The following is an 18,587-nucleotide window of genomic DNA, read 5'->3' as shown; positions in this document are numbered from 1 at the left end:
CACTAAAAAACATGAAAAATTGAAAAATCAAATTGGGTTGTACATGTCAAAATAGACATTTTATGACAAAAGTGCAAATAAAAAAAGTTTTCCGTGCACTAATTATTTTACAAAAATCTTAATCGTTAACTAAAACTTTGCCGAAGACAAAAAATCGATGAAAAAATCGCTTCTCGAGAAGCACTTTTGTATGGAAGGCCCCTAAATTTGTTTGGAGACTTGTAAGGAGAAACCTATGATGAAAAATTGCTTATTTGGACACTAGGGATCGACGGACAAAGTTTCATCCAAATTTTAAATTTTCAAAAAGCTAGCTTTCGAAGCTGCGACTGGCCGGATATTTTTCATTTTGATTTTGAATGACAACAATGAAAAAAATGAATCCCATTTTCACTACAAACATTCATTCTTAGAAATACGTTTTGAAAAGAAAGAAATTTTTGAAACAAACGGGGTTAAAATACATATCAAACACTAACATCACCATTGAATGAAAATAGACAAAAGAAATATCCAAAAATATAAAAAAATATGTTTATATTTTCATTGTCTAAATGTCACAAAAATTTAAAATTGTTCTTTAGTTCATTCTGCATTTACGTTACACTGAACAAAAATACGAATTCAAATTTAATCCCTCATCAAAACTTAAAAAAAAAATCAAGAACCTAATCCTTACTTTTCAGTTAGAAAATTTCCTTGAAAAAAAAATTCAATGAAACGATATTTCATCATATATTATATAAGATTATATCTGGAGTTTTTTTTTTTTTTTTGAAAAGGTCCAATAAACCAAATTTCCAGTTTTTGCTTTTTGGGTGTCTTTGAAACCGCCATGAGTCAGGGGTATAAAAAAACGCCCAAAATGCAAAAACTGAAAATTTGGTTTATTGGACCTTTTTAAAAAATACTCCAGATATTGTTTATTTTGTATAAAATTTTCAATTTCTAAAAGATATTTTAGAACACTTACACAAATAATAGAAGAACTTTTTATTTATTCTCCGATATTTTTCAAACTTGATCATGTTCCCTAGTTCGACACCCTGCCCATCACTCTTAACCGGCACTGAAGATTATGAGTCAGCAACGATATGCAAAGATTGTATTATACCGCGCCAAAACACACACACACATTATTCCACTTGCCACAACTACTAGCACAACATCAGGTCATGGCAACTTCTTCGAGCGGCTGGTAAATTCTATACCGTGCAAGTCGTCTTCTTAGAATCAACAACCGACTTCAGCGACGACGACGACGTCTAATGCCTTCGCCTGGATCCACACAAAATATGCACCATCACGAGATGCTGCTGCTTTGTCTGCGCTTAGTTGCACTGTTAAAAACATTTAAATTTAGTTAATTGTCTGTGGATGAACTTGTTCTTAGAAATTTGACCTGTTTGAGATTTTGTTCAATATTTAATTAAAACATTATTTTGATTTGTATACTGTGCGTCTGTTGTTGCTTGCCCTAGTCCTTCTGCTGAGGCATCTCGCACATCAACAAATTTGAAAACATCATGAAAATTTCATTTTAGCGTGACGACCGACGTCGTCATTGTCGACGACTCCACCGCGGCTGCTGCAGCCATTGAGAGAAAAATGCACTTTTTCCTTCAGCGGCACAAATTTACGCTCGTCAACAGAAGCCAAGGACAAGAGTCTCTCTCTCTCTTGTGGGGTGTGACTCATTCACGGCTGATGGTTTCGCGTTTCGCAACCGATAGCCGTGACTTGGCCCGAAATTACAATCACGCGAATTTAATTAAAAAATCACCGAAAGCGAATCCGATCGGAATTCATTGCCAAGGATGATTTCAAGAGGCCCCTCGCAAATGCGGAACAAATCGCGGGCTGAGGGTCACATCGCCGCGAAAATCACGATCATTAGTGAGATTTATGGCTGATACGCAACAACTCGTGAAGGGGGGGCAGTTGGGCAATCATACGCGGAAAATTGGATTTTGAGCGGTTTATTGCCGGAACACACAGTGTGCGACCTGGTCGGATGTAGGTGATGGTCGCGAGGCGTAATTATATCATCGTTGTAGACATGGAGTTCTAGCGATGTTTAGTTACGGTCAGTGAAGCAAGAATTGGGACTGGTCCGTGACTCTAGTTGTTAGTGTTGTTTTGCGATTGTCTAGCAATAATAAGGCATATAATGTTTTTCCTAATGAGCCTTTTTCAAATATCAAGGACATCAACCAAACATTATCGTTTATTACACGGAAAAATTATCCGACGCAAAATCAGCAGAGGCCATCCGCGTAATTATTTTGCGATTTCAGTGATTATTGTTGAAACCGTTAGATTTCTGCAGGATTTGCAAAAATTCAGGTGTTTCGTGATAAGCAAGTTGCGAAAATTTCAGTTTATTTTTTCAACACCTTTAACCCTCTCCCGCCCATGGTTACTCCAGAGCACCAAAACTTTGAACTCAAATATCTCAGAACTGACACAACTTTTCATGGTGCTTTAAGTTGCAGGTGTTCATGTAGAATGTATACTAACATCCCCCCAAATTTCATCAAATTTGGTTAAGCACAAGCAAAGTTACAGTGTGAAATGTAAACAAAAATGGGCCAATTTTAGGGAAATAAATAAGACCTGTTTTCGAAAGCCCGTAAAAATTACCAAACACAAAAATTTATAAAAACAGAAAATGTTTTGCTATCATTTGAACCTTGGACAAGAAACTCTGTGAATAACATTGTGAGTTTGGACCGGTTTTAAGTGTTTTTCAACCTTTTTCATTTGGTGCACCAGAGCACCACCTAGGCATATGAGCAACTAAATATTCAGGAGAACTTTTTTCTAAATTACAGAAAAAGCTTATTTTTATCAAAACAAAAGTTTATAAACGTTTTGACTATTCATAAACAAGACAAAACATTGTTATTAGACCGATAGTTTTATTATTTTCCTCATTTTTTATGAAAATGGTTGTTTGTGGGTTTTGAATGAGCCAATCAAAGAAACCGGAAAATGCAGAGATTTAAGAATTTGTAGTTAATACTTCAGAAATATATTCTTACAGCAAAGAATAAGTAGTTTTTAACACATTTCGAAGCGTTTTCAAACAAATGAACCAATAGATTTGAAGAAAACGAGATTTTGTGGTTTCAAAAAAAGTTGCTCATCTTCCTGATGGTGCTCTGGTGCACCACTTCGATGTTTGTGGGTCAAAGTAAAGTATTTCCTGCATTATTGTACCAAAATTTAGCCATTTACTATTTTTACGATTGGCAAACAGCTCTGGGCGTTAGAGGGTTAATACAAAAAAATATCACGGTTCCTAATAATACGTCTAGAAATATGGAAGAAAACATTGTGAAAATACAAGTTTTCCGTTTAAAATTAGGTAAAATTACATCGAAAATTAAGTAAAATATTATCTAATCTAATCTTATAAGATTAGAAAATTGAGTAAAATATTATTTCTAAAAAATCGAAAAAAAAATCTTGTACAATCGGTTGTAAACTAATGAGGATACAAAAATGTACGCAACACTTTAGAAAAATCGATATTTTCAAGAATTTATTGATATTTTGTTTTTTTTTTTTTTTGCATTGGCATAACTGTTACAATGTATTTAGTATTTTGTGTTACTCTTTGTTTGAAAAATGGCAAATTAGGCTTGACATATTAAATTTAGTTTTTTATTTTATTCTACATAATTGTTTTTGATCTCGACCGGAGCCGTCTGACAAAAACTATAAATAAAATGTGTACCAGTCTAATGCAAAGTGACCTATTATTTGTTATTTTCAACGTATTTATTTGTTGCAATGATTTGAATGAAAGAACTTTGTAATGTGAGTGGTTCTCTACGATTTCGCAATTCGACTTTACTTTGTATTTTTTGGTTTGGATGAAAATTTTTCCATGCATTCCCTATTTGACAAGAGGTTATTTGGCATCATTAGTTTGTCAATACAATTTTGGGGACTGGTCAAAATTACTATGAAAATGTAGGAAATTCTGTATCTCGAGAAGGGTTTTCTGATCGATTAGCTGTTGTAAGTTATGATTAAGATTTTTCGGAAAAATAAGAACACGGAAAAAATCTGATTTTTTATTTATTTTTTTATTACAAGAAGTTAAATTCCCATTTTTTTAATTTTTGATTTTTTTTCATTTGTTTTAGGAGACTTAAAATAGAAATCTTCTGAGCTATAATGCGCTATGTTGCAAAATCTGGTTTAGGAGATAGGAACCATCCACAAACCACGTGGACGATTTTTCTAAATTAGCTATAGCTAACTATAGTTTATAAAGGAAAATTTCCTACATTATTCCTTTGACGTCATCCTCAATCAAGTAAAATTTCAGGGATGCGAAGTCGCGAGTCTAAGGTTTTGTGTCGATTCATATAAAACATGATTTTGTATGAGAAAAAATAAAAAAAAATCAAAAAATTTAAAAACGTCGAAAAATTTGCCAATTTTTTTTTAATTTCCATACAAATTTGACAGTTGTCCATACAAAAATGATATATGAAAATATAAAAATCTATATCTTTTGAAGAAATTTTTTGATCGATTTGGTTTCTTGGGCAAAGTTGTAGGTATGGATAAGGACTACACTGAAAAAAAATTATACACGGTAAAAAATGGTGATTATTAATTTAACTTGTTGTCACTAAAACTTGATTTGCAAAAAAACACTATTTTTAATTATTTTTATTTTTTGATATGTTTTAGGGGACATAAAAAGCCAACTTTTCAGAAATTTCCAGGTTGTGCAAAAAATCTTTGACCGAGTTATGAATTTATTAATCAATACTGATTTTTTTCAAAAAATCCAAATATTGGTCGCAAAAATTTTTCAACTTCATTTTTCGATGTAAAATCAAATTTTCAATCAAAAAGTTCTTAAGTAAAATATTCATAAAGTGCGCCGTTTTTAAGTTATAGCAATTTTTTAGGTAACTTTTTTGAAAATAGTCGCAGTTTTCCATTTTTTTTGAACTAGTGCACATGTTTGCCCACTTTCAATATTACTCTCTTTTGAAATGTTAGTCTTGATTTGAACGTTTTGAAAATATTGTTTTCGAAGAGATCTGAAAGTTTCACGAATGTTTCATATAAAACAACAAAAATCAAATATTGAAAATAAACCACGATAAAATAAAAATACAATTTTTCGTGGAAACAAATTGCACCATATTAGAAAAGGGTAAAATAAAAAAAAAAACAAAAAAAAATTTGGGCAGTACACAATTTGATTTTTTTTACCGGATTCGATCAATTTTACCGATTTTTCAACTGTCGGACAGTTCGGTTAACTGAAAATTACCGAATTTGGTAAAATTTTACCGAAATTTTGTAACAAAGTTTATTGTGATTTATCTCACTACCGATGTCCGGTAAAATTTTGTTCATTTTGATTAATGGTTTATCGATTCGGTGTTCGGTAAAAAAAATCTAAGTGTGTAGCAAATTAATGTGGAAATCCATTTTTTTTCTATGTTTCAATAAACTACACCACATTTTTCGAATGACGATATTTCGGTAATCATTGGATCTATTCCACAAGTCGACATTTTTTTTTTATTTGATATCAGTAAACGTTTCAGTATCGTCAAGGTATAATAGATTTGGGCTCCCTGAACACGTTGCAATTGACAGAACTGAATTTTACTGAATATCCTGCCAATAAATAAAATTGTAAATTCGGGTAAGCTTGCTATGAAATCCTCTTGAGGAACTATGCACATCTACATTTATCTGTGGAATCCACTACTGTTAACTGTTATCAACTTTAAAAATGACGAGTTGTGAAAGAGAAACTTTCTGCCTAGCTATTTTAAAATAGCTAAAACCATGTTTTTATCAGGCCAAATAAAATATGATTTTCTCTTTCTTCATAAGATTTTTAAAATACCAAGCGACCTGAATATTGTTCTACTGGCACCAATCGACAATCAATTTCCATAAAAATCTAAAACCCCCCATCAATGACCCAATCACGCCGCGCAATGCATGACATCATGCACATCCAGAACACAACCAGCCAGCCAGCGTGCTAGCGCGATAACATTCGACGATTTTATCGAAATCGCACCACTTTCCATTTTAACCACACCACTCGACTTCCTCCAAACACTACCTACTCTCTCTCCCTTTTGGAAAGTTCTATCCCCTTCCAACCCCACTACCCCAAATAGCGTGTACTCACCACTTTCGATGTCGATGACGAGAAGAGTGAAAACGACGATTAATCCACATTTTAGAAACATTTTTCACCACCAGAATGTTGCCGCGCCGTGCTGTTGTTGCTGTTGCCACTGCTTCCACACTTCCTCACTTTGACCGTCTTCACCAGCGGCACGAAATTCACTCCAATTCGTCGTCGCGCTGCTGGAAATTCTATTCTGCCGCACCGATGAGGGGCCGCGACGAGCTAGCACTTCTAACTCGTGAACAGGTCGTCGTGAACGTTGTCATTGTGACCTCCCCTCGACTCTAACGCGCTGGACACCCCATCGACTTGCTCGTTGGTTGCTCTGACAATGCTTGCACAAATTTCACTTCACGGACTTTACTCTCTCGTTGTAGCGGGCGCGTAGTTGCGGAAATGCTCGAGCGTATTCAATCGAAAGCACTACACTATCACTTGGCCAATTTGAACATCACTTGAACACGGCTTCAACAAGACCCCCCGAAGCACTGGAAGATGTGTTGTACCGGCTAAATGAAAAAGCTTGTAAGAAAACCTCAATTAGAAACCTAATCGTTCAATCGCGGCCAATCGGATCAATCGCCTCACAATTTCTTCTTCTTCGTTCGATCGGATCGAGGGAACGCACTTCACGCCGCGGCCCGCGGCCACGTGGACACGACACTCTGCCAAGGTGCGCTCACCACCAACAACAACTCTTCATAGCGAACCGGGCGGACACCCACGCGCGACGACTAGGACCAACCGGACACGACTTGGGAACAAAGACCTCCCGCCTCCGTCGTCACCGCTACACAGCATCCTTTTTTGCACTCTTCTTGGTGGGTAGGTCGGTCGTACACGGTGGTATTGGTGGGCAGCACACTCACTACACACTGATTCTAGACTCGGAACTCACACACAGCTAACTGGGGGGCAACATTTCATGCGCTTCCACACTGGAACCTGAAACGAGATGAAAATGAGAAAGAAGAAAAAAAAGTTATTATTTGCATCCTGACGGAATCTACGCACTAGACTTTTGAGTTTAAAGTTGTTCAGGACTTCATCGCTGGCGCGATTCAGAACAACACGTCACGTGACCCGCAGGTCATGGAGGCACTATCGCTTCGCGAAAATCACCAACTTTTCGCTCACCAGCTGACTTTTTCATCCCCTTGAACTTGGAACCCCAAAACAGGTCGATCCGCGGTTCAAACAATCTCCCACTTAACGTCCTCACAACTTCCTTCAAACTACTCTAAATCCATCACTCAAACTTGAACCACTTCAGCGGAGTTCGACTGGTTGCTGCTGCTTCGCAGCGCACCGAGCTTCGTCAACAAAATTTCCAAACTTCCACGGAGGTTTTCCTTTGTTATCGCGATGCTGGTAGACTGGTTGGTTTTGTCAGGCAGGACGAAATCAGCGACGATATCTCACACAACCCCTGCTCGCCGGTACTGCGCAGAAGCAGCATTCCAGCGTGCAGATTTCGATGGAAGGATCCTTGCACCAATACCAACCAACACCAACGGCAACATTCATGTTGAGAGTTGAGTTGTTGAACAACAACAGCGCGAGCGGAGGGTAATCACCACACTCCTCTTGGCATGCTTTCACATGGCGGCCGTGTTGGTCTGCTGGTCATATGTTTTTCGTTTTTGTCGGGTTGAAGGAAGGATAGTGAGAGGGGGAGGAGCGGAGTTTCCAGGGTGGGTGGGAGAAGGAAGGAGCGGGATGCTGTGGGTGAGAGTGTTGGAGTGATGTAGATGTGCGTGGGATCCAAGGACTCACGGAGAGAGGTTTCAATGGTGGCCACTTGATTCTGGAATAACATGTGATCTAAAAACATGACAAGTTCGCAAAAAATAACTGTAAATTATTTTCAGTTAATCACAATTTAAATAGCAAAAAAAAACAATTTAACCTTTGACAAAACATCCAAAATTCAGAATCAATCGACAGCAATATTGTGGTGGGGAGTACAAGTTAAATTAATTTCCAGGCAAGACAGTAAGCAGGAGAGCAACTCTCACACATTCTGATTCTTTCAGTTTCACTATTATGCTCAAATTCACTCTTGCTCGAGAACAAAAGAATGTAAAACAGTATTAACTGGACGACCCTTGAAACAAACAATGCAAAAAAAAAAGAATTCAAAAATGTTTTTTTCTGTAAAAAAAAATTCAATAAATTCAAACCTAGTACTACGTTGTATTCAAAAACTCATGCCAAACATTTTGCTACATTTTTGTAGCATAAAACGTGAGTTTTATAGAAAACCTAGATGTATGGGTATCAAAAGATCGTAAATTTTAAACCCTTTCCGATGCCACATAAGTTGACTTGTGAATTGTGGACCGATTCGGATGCCGGCGGATTTTCCGACGACGTAATTCCGGGTTGGTACGAAATTCCAACCAAAAATCTATTCTAGCGATACAAAGACCCCCAAACCGGTGTTATACCAACTCCAAAATGTTTATTTAGCCATTCTATGATAATACGTTGACATTCAGTTAAATTAAAAGTTTGCAAAATTAAGTTTAGATAAGTTTTATATAGAATTTCCAGAGTTATACAAACTTTCATACTAAGTAGTTAGTAAACTTTATATTCAATCCAAATTATTTTTTTAATCAGTCAAGGATGCCTATTTGGAGTTGGGAGACTGGATTTATGATGATTTGTCAACAAATAACATTATTTATGTTAATTTTTCGAAAGGTGTACAAACTTTTTTTGCACCTTTTTTGATTTTTGTAATAGTATTTGTTACATAACTTTTTATAGAAATCATCTTTTCATGAGCTTTTTATAGCAAAATGTTCGGCATGAGTTTCTGAAAAAAACGTAGTACTAGGTTTCTGTCAAACTTTGAACTGTTTACATGTTTCATCACAAATGTGCATTGTACATAAGGCTGGTACAAATATTTTGAAAAGTTTTTGTCACCCCCCCCCCCCCCCTTCCTTCAAAATTGGCCCGAAAAATCAGGGGGCAAAAAAATATTTTTACAATAAACTTCAAAATTTTAATGAAAATTTAAGTGCAACCAGCTGAAATCAAATTAAAATTCTCCTGCATTTAAAATCATTTTTAGCATGTTTGGGTTTATTAAAAAATCTTACGATTTTTTGAAAATTTTCGATGCAAAATCTTTTTTTTCGATACAATTTTTGTTTTTGTCAGATCTAAGATTTTTTGAAAACTAATGATTGCAAAACAACTGAACTAGTGTAAAATGCATTTTAAAACACTTTTTTCATTTAAATGTGAAAACTATAGCCTGTTATTTAAATTTTTATATTTTTTTATTTTTTTGCCCCCCCCCCTTGACCTCGGCCAGGGCCGAGGGACAAAAACTTTTTTTAATGTTTGCATCGGCCTAAGGGATGTAAATACTTCTTTAACATATTGTATTTTCTCAACGTGGGAACTTTTCTGAAAAATTTTAAAACTGAAATGTCTGTTTTTTTGTTAATTAAAAAATCGACTATTTGTTGTAGGGACCATCCATAAACTACGTGGACACTTTGAGGGGGGAGAATGGCGATTGTCCACGATCCATACAAAAAAGTTTTTTTTTGTATGGACAATTGTCCACGAAGGGCGGGAGGGGGGGGGGGGGGTAAAAGATTCCCAAAAAAAAAAGTGTCTACGTGGTTTATAGATGGTCCCATAAGGGACCAACTTATTTACAATCAGTATTTTTGCTTAATAAAATTATTTCTAAACACAACTTATCACAAAAAAATAGTGAAGACTTTCATCATTGGCATGATTATTCTTCCAAAGATATAAATTTTGCGTCGCTCTCAATATATTGACAAAATTTCTTCAACAAGTTGTTTAGAATAGTGCCCCACACATGCTGATTCCTTTTGGAGCTGAAATTCGTTAATTTGAATTTAATACAGAATATTTTATAGTGATGATCAATTTTCTTAGAAAATTATCAACGGCTTCACCTTAAGAAAGTCCAGGATTATTTGTCAAGGTATATTTCAAAAATCTGTAAAATACAAATAATATTTAGCATGTAGAAGAAGCATTGTTCTGCCGTTCTACGCATCATTGTCCCATGTCATTTTTTGGCGATTTCGACTTTTTTGAGTAATTCACGATCATTTTGATGTAATCTTCTAGAAAAAAACACATAAAATTTAGTACTTTGCTCGAAAATTCATCAAAAACAACACCAAGTCTGTTTGTCCCATCGTTGTACTTCTATGCATAATTGTTCCACCAAGTATTTTCTATCACGAAATCAATAATTTACGAAGCATTGTGTTTTGTTTGCCGGTCGCATAGCAAGTAAAACATCAATTTTCCTGTTTAAACCTTTACATTGCAATATCTCAGCAACTAAGGGTCGTATCAACAAAGTTCAAAAATGCAAAATATACAGCATTTTCTCAGCTTTTCAATTTTTGTCACCAATGGCACTAATTTTAAAGAATGAATAATTGCGAAAAAAGTTACCTAAAAATGGCCTAACTTGAAAACTGTGCACTTTATCAAAATTTCACTAAAGGTTTTTTTGATTGCAAATTTGATTTTACATCGAAAAATGAAGTTGAAAAATTTTTGCGACCAGTATTTCGAATTTTTGAAAAAAAAAACAGTTATGCTTCAAAAATTCATTGAACATTCTGGAAATTTCTGAAAAGTTGGCATATCAGAAAATGAAAAAAAAAATTAAAAATAGTTTTTTTGCCAATGGCAAAAAGTGAAATTGAAAAACAACCAAAAAAAATATTTGCCGTGTATCATTTTTTTCAGTGTAGTCCTTATCCATACCTACAACTTTGCCGAAGACTCCAAATCGATCGAAAAATTCCTTCAAAAGATACAGATTTTAGAATTTTCATATATCATATTTTTGTTTGGACAGCTTCCAAATAGGTCCTGAAGAAGGAACCAACCAAGAACCGAAACGTTTTCTGTGGTTGAAAGCTGAAACAGTCGGACGCCCGAAAAAATGTACCTTGAATATTTAGCAAAAGAATTTATAATGGGCTTATTTTTTGCGCAAAATAGAATTTCCTGAATTCTTTACATAAATACTTACAACTTTGCCGAAGGCACGAAATCGATCAGATTCCCTCTCGGGTTACCAATTTGTGAATATAATGATAAAAAAATTTGCAAGCAAAACTGTCAAAAAATCTATGAAAATTTGTATTTGCACAAGCTAATTATGCAAAATGGCCTTTTTAGCCAAATAGAAAGTTCCAACAAAGTAACAAACCAAAACAAAAAATAAAATAAAAATCTCAAAATATGATTATGTTTGGGAGAGTTGCTCTAAACCATTATTTCAAAAATGTTTAAAATATATTAGTCAAAATTTGAAACGCGAGTGACCCACGTGTCACCCGACGCACTCTGCATCGCAGCTTGCGTTTGGTGTTTGTTTTATAGTGTGAGTTGGCGTTCCCGCGCAGGAACCGCACCGAGCTTGTGATTCCACATCCCAAAGTCAGCGAACTCTGGCGGGGAACATCATCATCCTCCATCCGCCCGCATTGTCCCTTCCAGTTTTTCGGTGGGTATCCTTTAAAGGTCCTCATCCCCTCCTGAAACCGATGATACAGGACGATTAGTGTGGTTCATGGCCCCTTGGAAATGCAAAAATGTCAGCTAGACCGTTGCATTGTTGATAAAATCATTGGTCTATGTCTACAGAAGCTCCCCTGAAATTTTCAGCCAATTTGGTTCAGGATTCATTGAAGCTCTTTAGCATTTAAGTTTGTATGCGATTTTCATAGAGAATCTTCACCTTTTTACATTTTCAGACCGCAAAAATCATCTACTGAACCAAAATGTCTGAAACCTAAGATATATATCAATTATAATATGGGGAACAATTTTCTAGAACACCCCAAGTTGATCTAAGCCGAACTGACTTAGTTATAAGTGGATTAAGTGAAGTTGTCGATGTTGTATTTTCCAAAGGGCCTCTTTCGCCAAATTTTTACCTGATGGCTCACTTTGATCGATGGCAAATCGTTTGACAACTTGTTTTGTTGTTGATGTCAGAAAAAATCGGAATGAGGGTTTCAACGTCTGTGGAACGGTTTAATAAGCTTTCTTCCGTCTTTTTCAGGTTCCAGCTGGATATGAGCGTTTGGCCAGCATCGAGCAACAGTTGAACTCGATCTGTGAAACACGACAGATTCAAGGATATTTGATCAGCAGCTTAAACGGGCCTTCTTTAGTGAGGAAGGTGGTGTGTTTCGTGGTGGATTGTTGAGGTGCTGACGTATTGTCACAAGCTCAATCGATGTTCGCGCTCCGGCGAAGTACGGACCGCTAGAGGAGCTTCAATTTCACGCTTCCGCTTCCACCCACTGGGTGGGGGAAAAGCGGGGCGAGGTCGTTTGGCTGATTAGTTGCTTATAGTTGCGCCTGCAATCTACGTCACCGGAGCAGTATTTCTTCTGCATTCTTTCGTGCCGGATGTACTTAGGGACGGCCAGCAGGCGTTACTAACTTTGCATATTCCCTCCTTGTCAAATCGACAGACCAATCTTCTGCTGACCCGGACATGTCGGAAAGGGTGCCTCCTTTACGATGATGCCTAGTCGACTGAGGATTGTCATCCTTGACGGCTATGGGCCGGAGAAGCGCCAACAATGGCGATGACATTATCAGACGTGGACACATGGCGGGACGGGACTCATACTGCTTAGGCTGACCAATCCGGGTGCACGCACGCTTACATAATCGCCTGGTCCCGCACTTCCATGTGAAGTCGACCTGCACCTGCACTATAACGTGCGTGAACTGTCCACGATCGAGGGAGTTGATGTCGAGGTAGGGACAATTGTACGACTCGCTGCTCATGGTACTAGGGATCTTCATCATCCCGGTACGAGAATCGAACTCACGATCTCCGGATTGGAAACCCAGCACGCCGCTAGTCGAAACCCATCCCCTACCGGTCAGTACTCCCAGTGAGCATATATGCTCCTTTAAGGGATCTGACTTTGCCGAGCCAGACAGGAATCGAACCCATCACCTTCCGCTTACAAGGCGAAACCCGTAACCTCACGGCCACGGAAGCTCGGTCTTGATGACCCACACATCTTAATTCTAGTCAATCTCTGTCATGCAGAGCGTCAAAATTGACCGAGGAGCGCGCACGGACGAAAATGTTTCTAAGTTATGTGCACAAATTCTAAGTGTAAAAATAGGAATTCCGTGCCCTCTCCCCGTGCCATACCTTCACACTAAGGAGACCCGGGAGGCGGAGTCTTGTCGCAAAAAGAACGATACATGCCTGTGGTTCCGTTGACGAAACCGCAAGGTTTAAGAGGTCACCATTATAAGGTGTTACGTCGATTCCGTATGTGCACATAAAACTGCCACCTGACTATCAAAATTATTTTTATTATTTATCAAAAGGCATCTTGGTGAAAGGCGCGGTCCGAGTGGACAGTTCACGCACGTTATAGTGCAGGTGCAGGTCGACTTCACATGGAAGTGCGGGACCAGGCGATTATGTTAGCGTGCGTGCACCCGGATTGGTCAGCCTAAGCAGTATGAGTCCCGTCCCGCCATGTGTCCACGTTTCATAATGTCATCCCCATTGTTGGCGCTTCTCCGGCCCATAGCCGTCAAGGATGACAATCCTCAGTCGACTAGCCATCATCGTAAAGGAGGCACCCTTTCCGACATGTCCGGGTCAGCAGAAGATTGGTCTGTCGATTTGACAAGGAGGGAATATGCAAAGTTAGTAACGCCTGCTGGCCGTCCCTAAGTACATCCGGCACGAAAGAATGCAGAAGAAATACTGCTCCGGTGACGTAGATTGCAGGCGCAACTATAAGCAACTAATCAGCCAAACGACCTCGCCCCGCTTTTCCCCCACCCAGTGGGTGGAAGCGGAAGCGTGAAATTGAAGCTCCTCTAGCGGTCCGTACTTCGCCGGAGCGCGAACATCGATTGAGCTTGTGACAATACGTCAGCACCTCAACAATCCACCACGAAACACACCACCTTCCTCACTAAAGAAGGCCCGTTTAAGCTGCTGATCAAATATCCTTGAATCTGTCGTGTTTCACAGATCGAGTTCAACTGTTGCTCGATGCTGGCCAAACGCTCATATCCAGCTGGAACCTGAAAAAGACGGAAGAAAGCTTATTAAACCGTTCCACAGACGTTGAAACCCTCATTCCGATTTTTTCTGACATCAACAACAAAACAAGTTGTCAAACGATTTGCCATCGATCAAAGTGAGCCATCAGGTGAAAATTTGGCGAAAGAGGCCCTTTGGAAAATACAACATCGACAACTTCACTTAATCCACTTATAACTAAGTCAGTTCGGCTTAGATCAACTTGGGGTGTTCTAGAAAATTGTTCCCCATATTATAATTGATATATATCTTAGGTTTCAGACATTTTGGTTCAGTAGATGATTTTTGCGGTCTGAAAATGTAAAAAGGTGAAGATTCTCTATGAAAATCGCATACAAACTTAAATGCTAAAGAGCTTCAATGAATCCTGAACCAAATTGGCTGAAAATTTCAGGGGAGCTTCTGTAGACATAGACCAATGATTTTATCAACAATGCAACGGTCTAGCTGACATTTTTGCATTTCCAAGGGGCCTGAACCACACTAAGGACGATGTACATGATTTTTTTTTTTGCGGGAGCAGAGGACGAAAATTCAATAAGCACGAATATCGCTGGAGGAAGGTGACCCCCCCCCCCTGAACTGTGCTGGCGAAGTTCAAGGAACCTTGAGAAATTTTGGCTGGGCTAAATTACCAGCTGTGAACAGGGTAAACTTGCCGTACTTTTTCAATTTGCTCCATCCGATTGTTTTCGGACCCGCTATTGGAGGATTGCATCATGGCCACATGAAATGCTCGTCAGCCTGAAACAACAACAAAAACGAGTACAACAGTAATTATTGTGGCATGGCCTCGCGAAAATGCGCTCCGTGGCCCATTAAGAAGCCGGCTGAGGAAGTTCAATTAATTGAATTTTCAGCTCTGCTGAAAAAGAGACTGCTGTTAATGTCGGCGCAGAATAACAGCTAATTTCGAGTGGGGGGAGCTGAAACCTTGAAGAATTGGTTGGTTTGCGGTGGAAAGCACAAGGTATACACCTAATTGTGTCCTAGTTTTGCTGGTTAGGTACTTACAAAGACAAAATAGCAATGTTAGGTCCAAGTTAATTAACTTTAATTGCTGAAAATATCAGTTTTTGGTAGCTTCTTTGTATGAAACAGCTTGAACTAGCGTTTGAGTATACTCGCTTAACAACTCCATTTAGATACTGTTTGAACATTTTATATGGAATCGTAAATACGTTTGATTGATTAATCAGATATACCAACACTTAACTCGTCCCATTATTACCAATTTCTAGAATCGCTAAAACAACATAATTACCGATGAATTGATACCAGTCCAGAACTCAACCGACACGATAACGAGACATTCTAACGAAACGAGGCATTCAATTCTGCCTTATTTGAGCTGTCATCGAACCCGTCCGCCCCATAAATCCAACATTTGCAATTATTAGTGCGAATCACTCTCTCTCGCTTTTCCCTTCCACCGCCAATCAAACCGATTAGAGCCAATTCAATACCCGAGTTATCCCTCGCGCGCGCGGTAATTTCCATCTAATCGATATGGCTTTTCACTGGAAAGCATCATCCCTGCGCTGGTGCTAAGCCCTGCTCAAAGGCCGGCCCATTCAGCATCACTAGAAACAGTCTTTGTGTCTGTCCGATGCCGTATACGAGCATCGATGATTCCCGGGAAGAAGGAATTAATTAGCCGGCGTTGTGTAACGACCCTTTTGAACAGACCTCTCTCGGACCCCTGCTGGACAGAGCTGTTTATTGTTCTGCACCTCTGGATCTCGATTTCCACTCCACTTGAAGGGACTGATTGGAACCGATTTACTGCGCAGTTATTGAGTAGTGATATATGTGCGTGGCGAGTTCCTCCATCACCTACCCTCGTCGCATCGTCTAATGGTGGAGCCCTAACCAGTCTTTGATTGTTCGGAATGTGGTGTTACGTTCCGTCCCTGATTCCGTCCATCCATCAGCTCGAGCGTTCATATCACTTTTTATGACGATCTCTCGCCTCCATCTTCTTCTCGCAGCCTTTTGCTTACTTGAAGGCTGGTACAGAACTGTGTAGCTCAAACTCGTCTATTCCGGGAATCACTTTCAGGGTCAATTAATTTCAGTTCAGGAATCGTTTTTTTCCCCGACTGCTGACTGCTGTTTGCTCCACTCACTTCGTTCTGAGAGTTCGAAGTAGGTTTTTTTTGGGGGATAGGTCGGTCTTTGGGGACCGGCGGCTGGACGATGAACTTTACAAGGTCGTCGTGTATCTGTGTCTGTTGGTTACAAAAGGTTTTGGCTCCTTGGAAGCGCGGCAATCAATATTGATTTGGAGTTTTACGGCGGGTTGTGTTGTATTATTCGACGATTCTGATGCTATTTGGAAGAAACCAATCTAGGGAGAATGATATGTTGAGTGAATAATTTCTTAGAGTGAAATCAAGAGGTTTGGCATCGTTTTCACAACAGTAGTTGATCTTTAATTTTTTAAGTTGAAAAATATTCATGTAAATGTTCATTTGTTTAAAATATTTTTTTTTAACTCACAAAACTTCATTTCGTTTCGTTTTCGTTTTCGTTTTACGGAGCAAGGTGGGGGACGTGACCTCAAGTCAGTCCAAGTCCGGTTTCTTGTGGAAAAAAGGGTAGTGGCCGAACTAGTATTGCATACCAAATGAACACCACCGGAAGATATAGGGGATCGGGAGGGGGGAGGTGAAAGACAATTAGTGTTGGTGTGAGTAGTAAAAACTTGGATGACTTGAGCAGTTACGGTAATCTAAGTTTAACACTGAATAAAGAAAATCTGAAATTGTGATACAAAGTAAGAAGGCCCGGAATAAATTAAATTATTAGTTAATATAATAAGAAAATGTAACTAATCGGAGATCTATACAAAAGAAACCTATGATGTATTCCAAATTTAAAGGAAATAAAAAATACTAGAAAAAAAAGATGAAAACTAACTGCCGACCTGTCACGTCCGTCAATAGTCTTGTCGTACATTACAACTAGAAACAGATCTGCCAATGAAATGTTACACTTCGTTCAAATCAACTAATCATTTCAGTCCAATTATTCATCGACGGAAAACTATCTAACTTTAATCAACAACCTAAACTAAACTGTCTGAAAGTAAATTTAATCTCAAATCCCCGAATGTTTTATTATAACGCCAAATAAGGTAAAGGATCTTGTTTTTAAACCAGTCTTGCCGCTTCCAAAAACCAATAAACATAAATGAACAGTTCATAAGTTGAACACTAGTAATTAAGACGACTATTTCATGCCATTCATTTCATTAGGGCATAGAGCATTGCAAACAAGAGTGCATCTCTATTATACCTTATGTAAACTGTCATTTGAGTGAAGGAGACACACTCCTGTTCACAAAACCCATGCGCCCTTTTGAAATGTTAGGCTCCATTTGATCGTCAAGGCTCCAGTAGACCCTCGATTCGCAATAATGGTCGATACAACCATAATCCGAAAACCGTTAGTTCAACAGATTAACGAATTTTGTCCGATATCATCGCACTATTGATTGACCGAGACTCTATGGAAATTTTGACATATCAAAATGCTACGTAATATTTTTTTTAAAATAAATTTCAAAATCTATTCTATCCTACAATGCCTAGAAGAGGCCTCTGTTTCTGTTGTGAGTAAGCGCTGGTTTCAGAGTTCATTTTCAATTTAAAAGGGGTGGGAGACGACTAATTTGCTTCATGAACTCCTACTCGGCCTTGGAACCACCTCTTAAGACACTGATGGCTCCTAGCTAGGAATTAAACCTAGACACAGCGTCGAGGCCCGCTTCGCATGGCAAAAATGTTGGCTGGGGGGAAGTGATATTATCACGAAATTTTATTTTAAAGCCAACATTGCTAACGGCGTCGAGGTCCTTACTCATGCCCAAGGAAATACGGAAATTTGTGAAAATTATAGTATTTAAAAAAAAACTGCAATTAATTGAAAAAGCATACGAAATTTCAATTCGTTTGATATCTATATTGCAAATTTTGAAAGTTTGAGTATTTTCGAAAAAATACGGTATTTTGTGAAAATTTTAGTATTTTTCAAAAACAAACTCTAATAAAGTGCAAAAGCATACAAAATGTCGCTTCGTTTGACACCCATATTGCAAATTATGAAAATTTGAGTATTTCCGAAAAATACGGTAATTTGTGAAAATTATAGTATTTAAAAAATCTGCACTAAATTGAAAAAGCATACGAAATTTCAATTCGTTTGATATCTATATTTTGATAGTTTGAGTATTTTCGAAAAAATACGGTATTTTGTGAAAAA

The 18,587-nt window shown here is 38.1% G+C and overlaps 1 protein-coding gene across 6 annotated transcripts in view; it reads right to left on the bottom strand.

The window, feature by feature from the left end:
* LOC6050782 (disintegrin and metalloproteinase domain-containing protein 10) overlaps positions 1 to 18,587 on the bottom strand; it is a 199,274-nt gene that overhangs the window by 172,657 nt on the left and 8,030 nt on the right. For 3 of the 6 annotated variants that reach the window (XM_038251319.1, XM_038251324.1, XM_038251323.1), the window contains exon 2: positions 6,191 to 7,138. In XM_038251319.1, the coding sequence (XP_038107247.1) occupies positions 6,191 to 6,251 (61 nt within the window). In that variant the 5' untranslated portion in view covers positions 6,252 to 7,138. Of the gene's footprint in view, positions 1 to 6,190; positions 7,139 to 7,330; positions 7,591 to 18,587 lie in introns of those variants that run through there. The other 3 variants (XM_038251322.1, XM_038251320.1, XM_038251321.1) reach the window with 3 other exon arrangements.

The sequence above is a fragment of the Culex quinquefasciatus genome, chromosome 2 (assembly GCF_015732765.1).
Source record: "Culex quinquefasciatus strain JHB chromosome 2, VPISU_Cqui_1.0_pri_paternal, whole genome shotgun sequence".
Classification (NCBI taxonomy): domain Eukaryota; kingdom Metazoa; phylum Arthropoda; class Insecta; order Diptera; family Culicidae; genus Culex; species Culex quinquefasciatus.
Note: the sequence above shows the minus strand (reverse complement) of the source record. Positions and strands in the feature narration are given on the sequence as shown.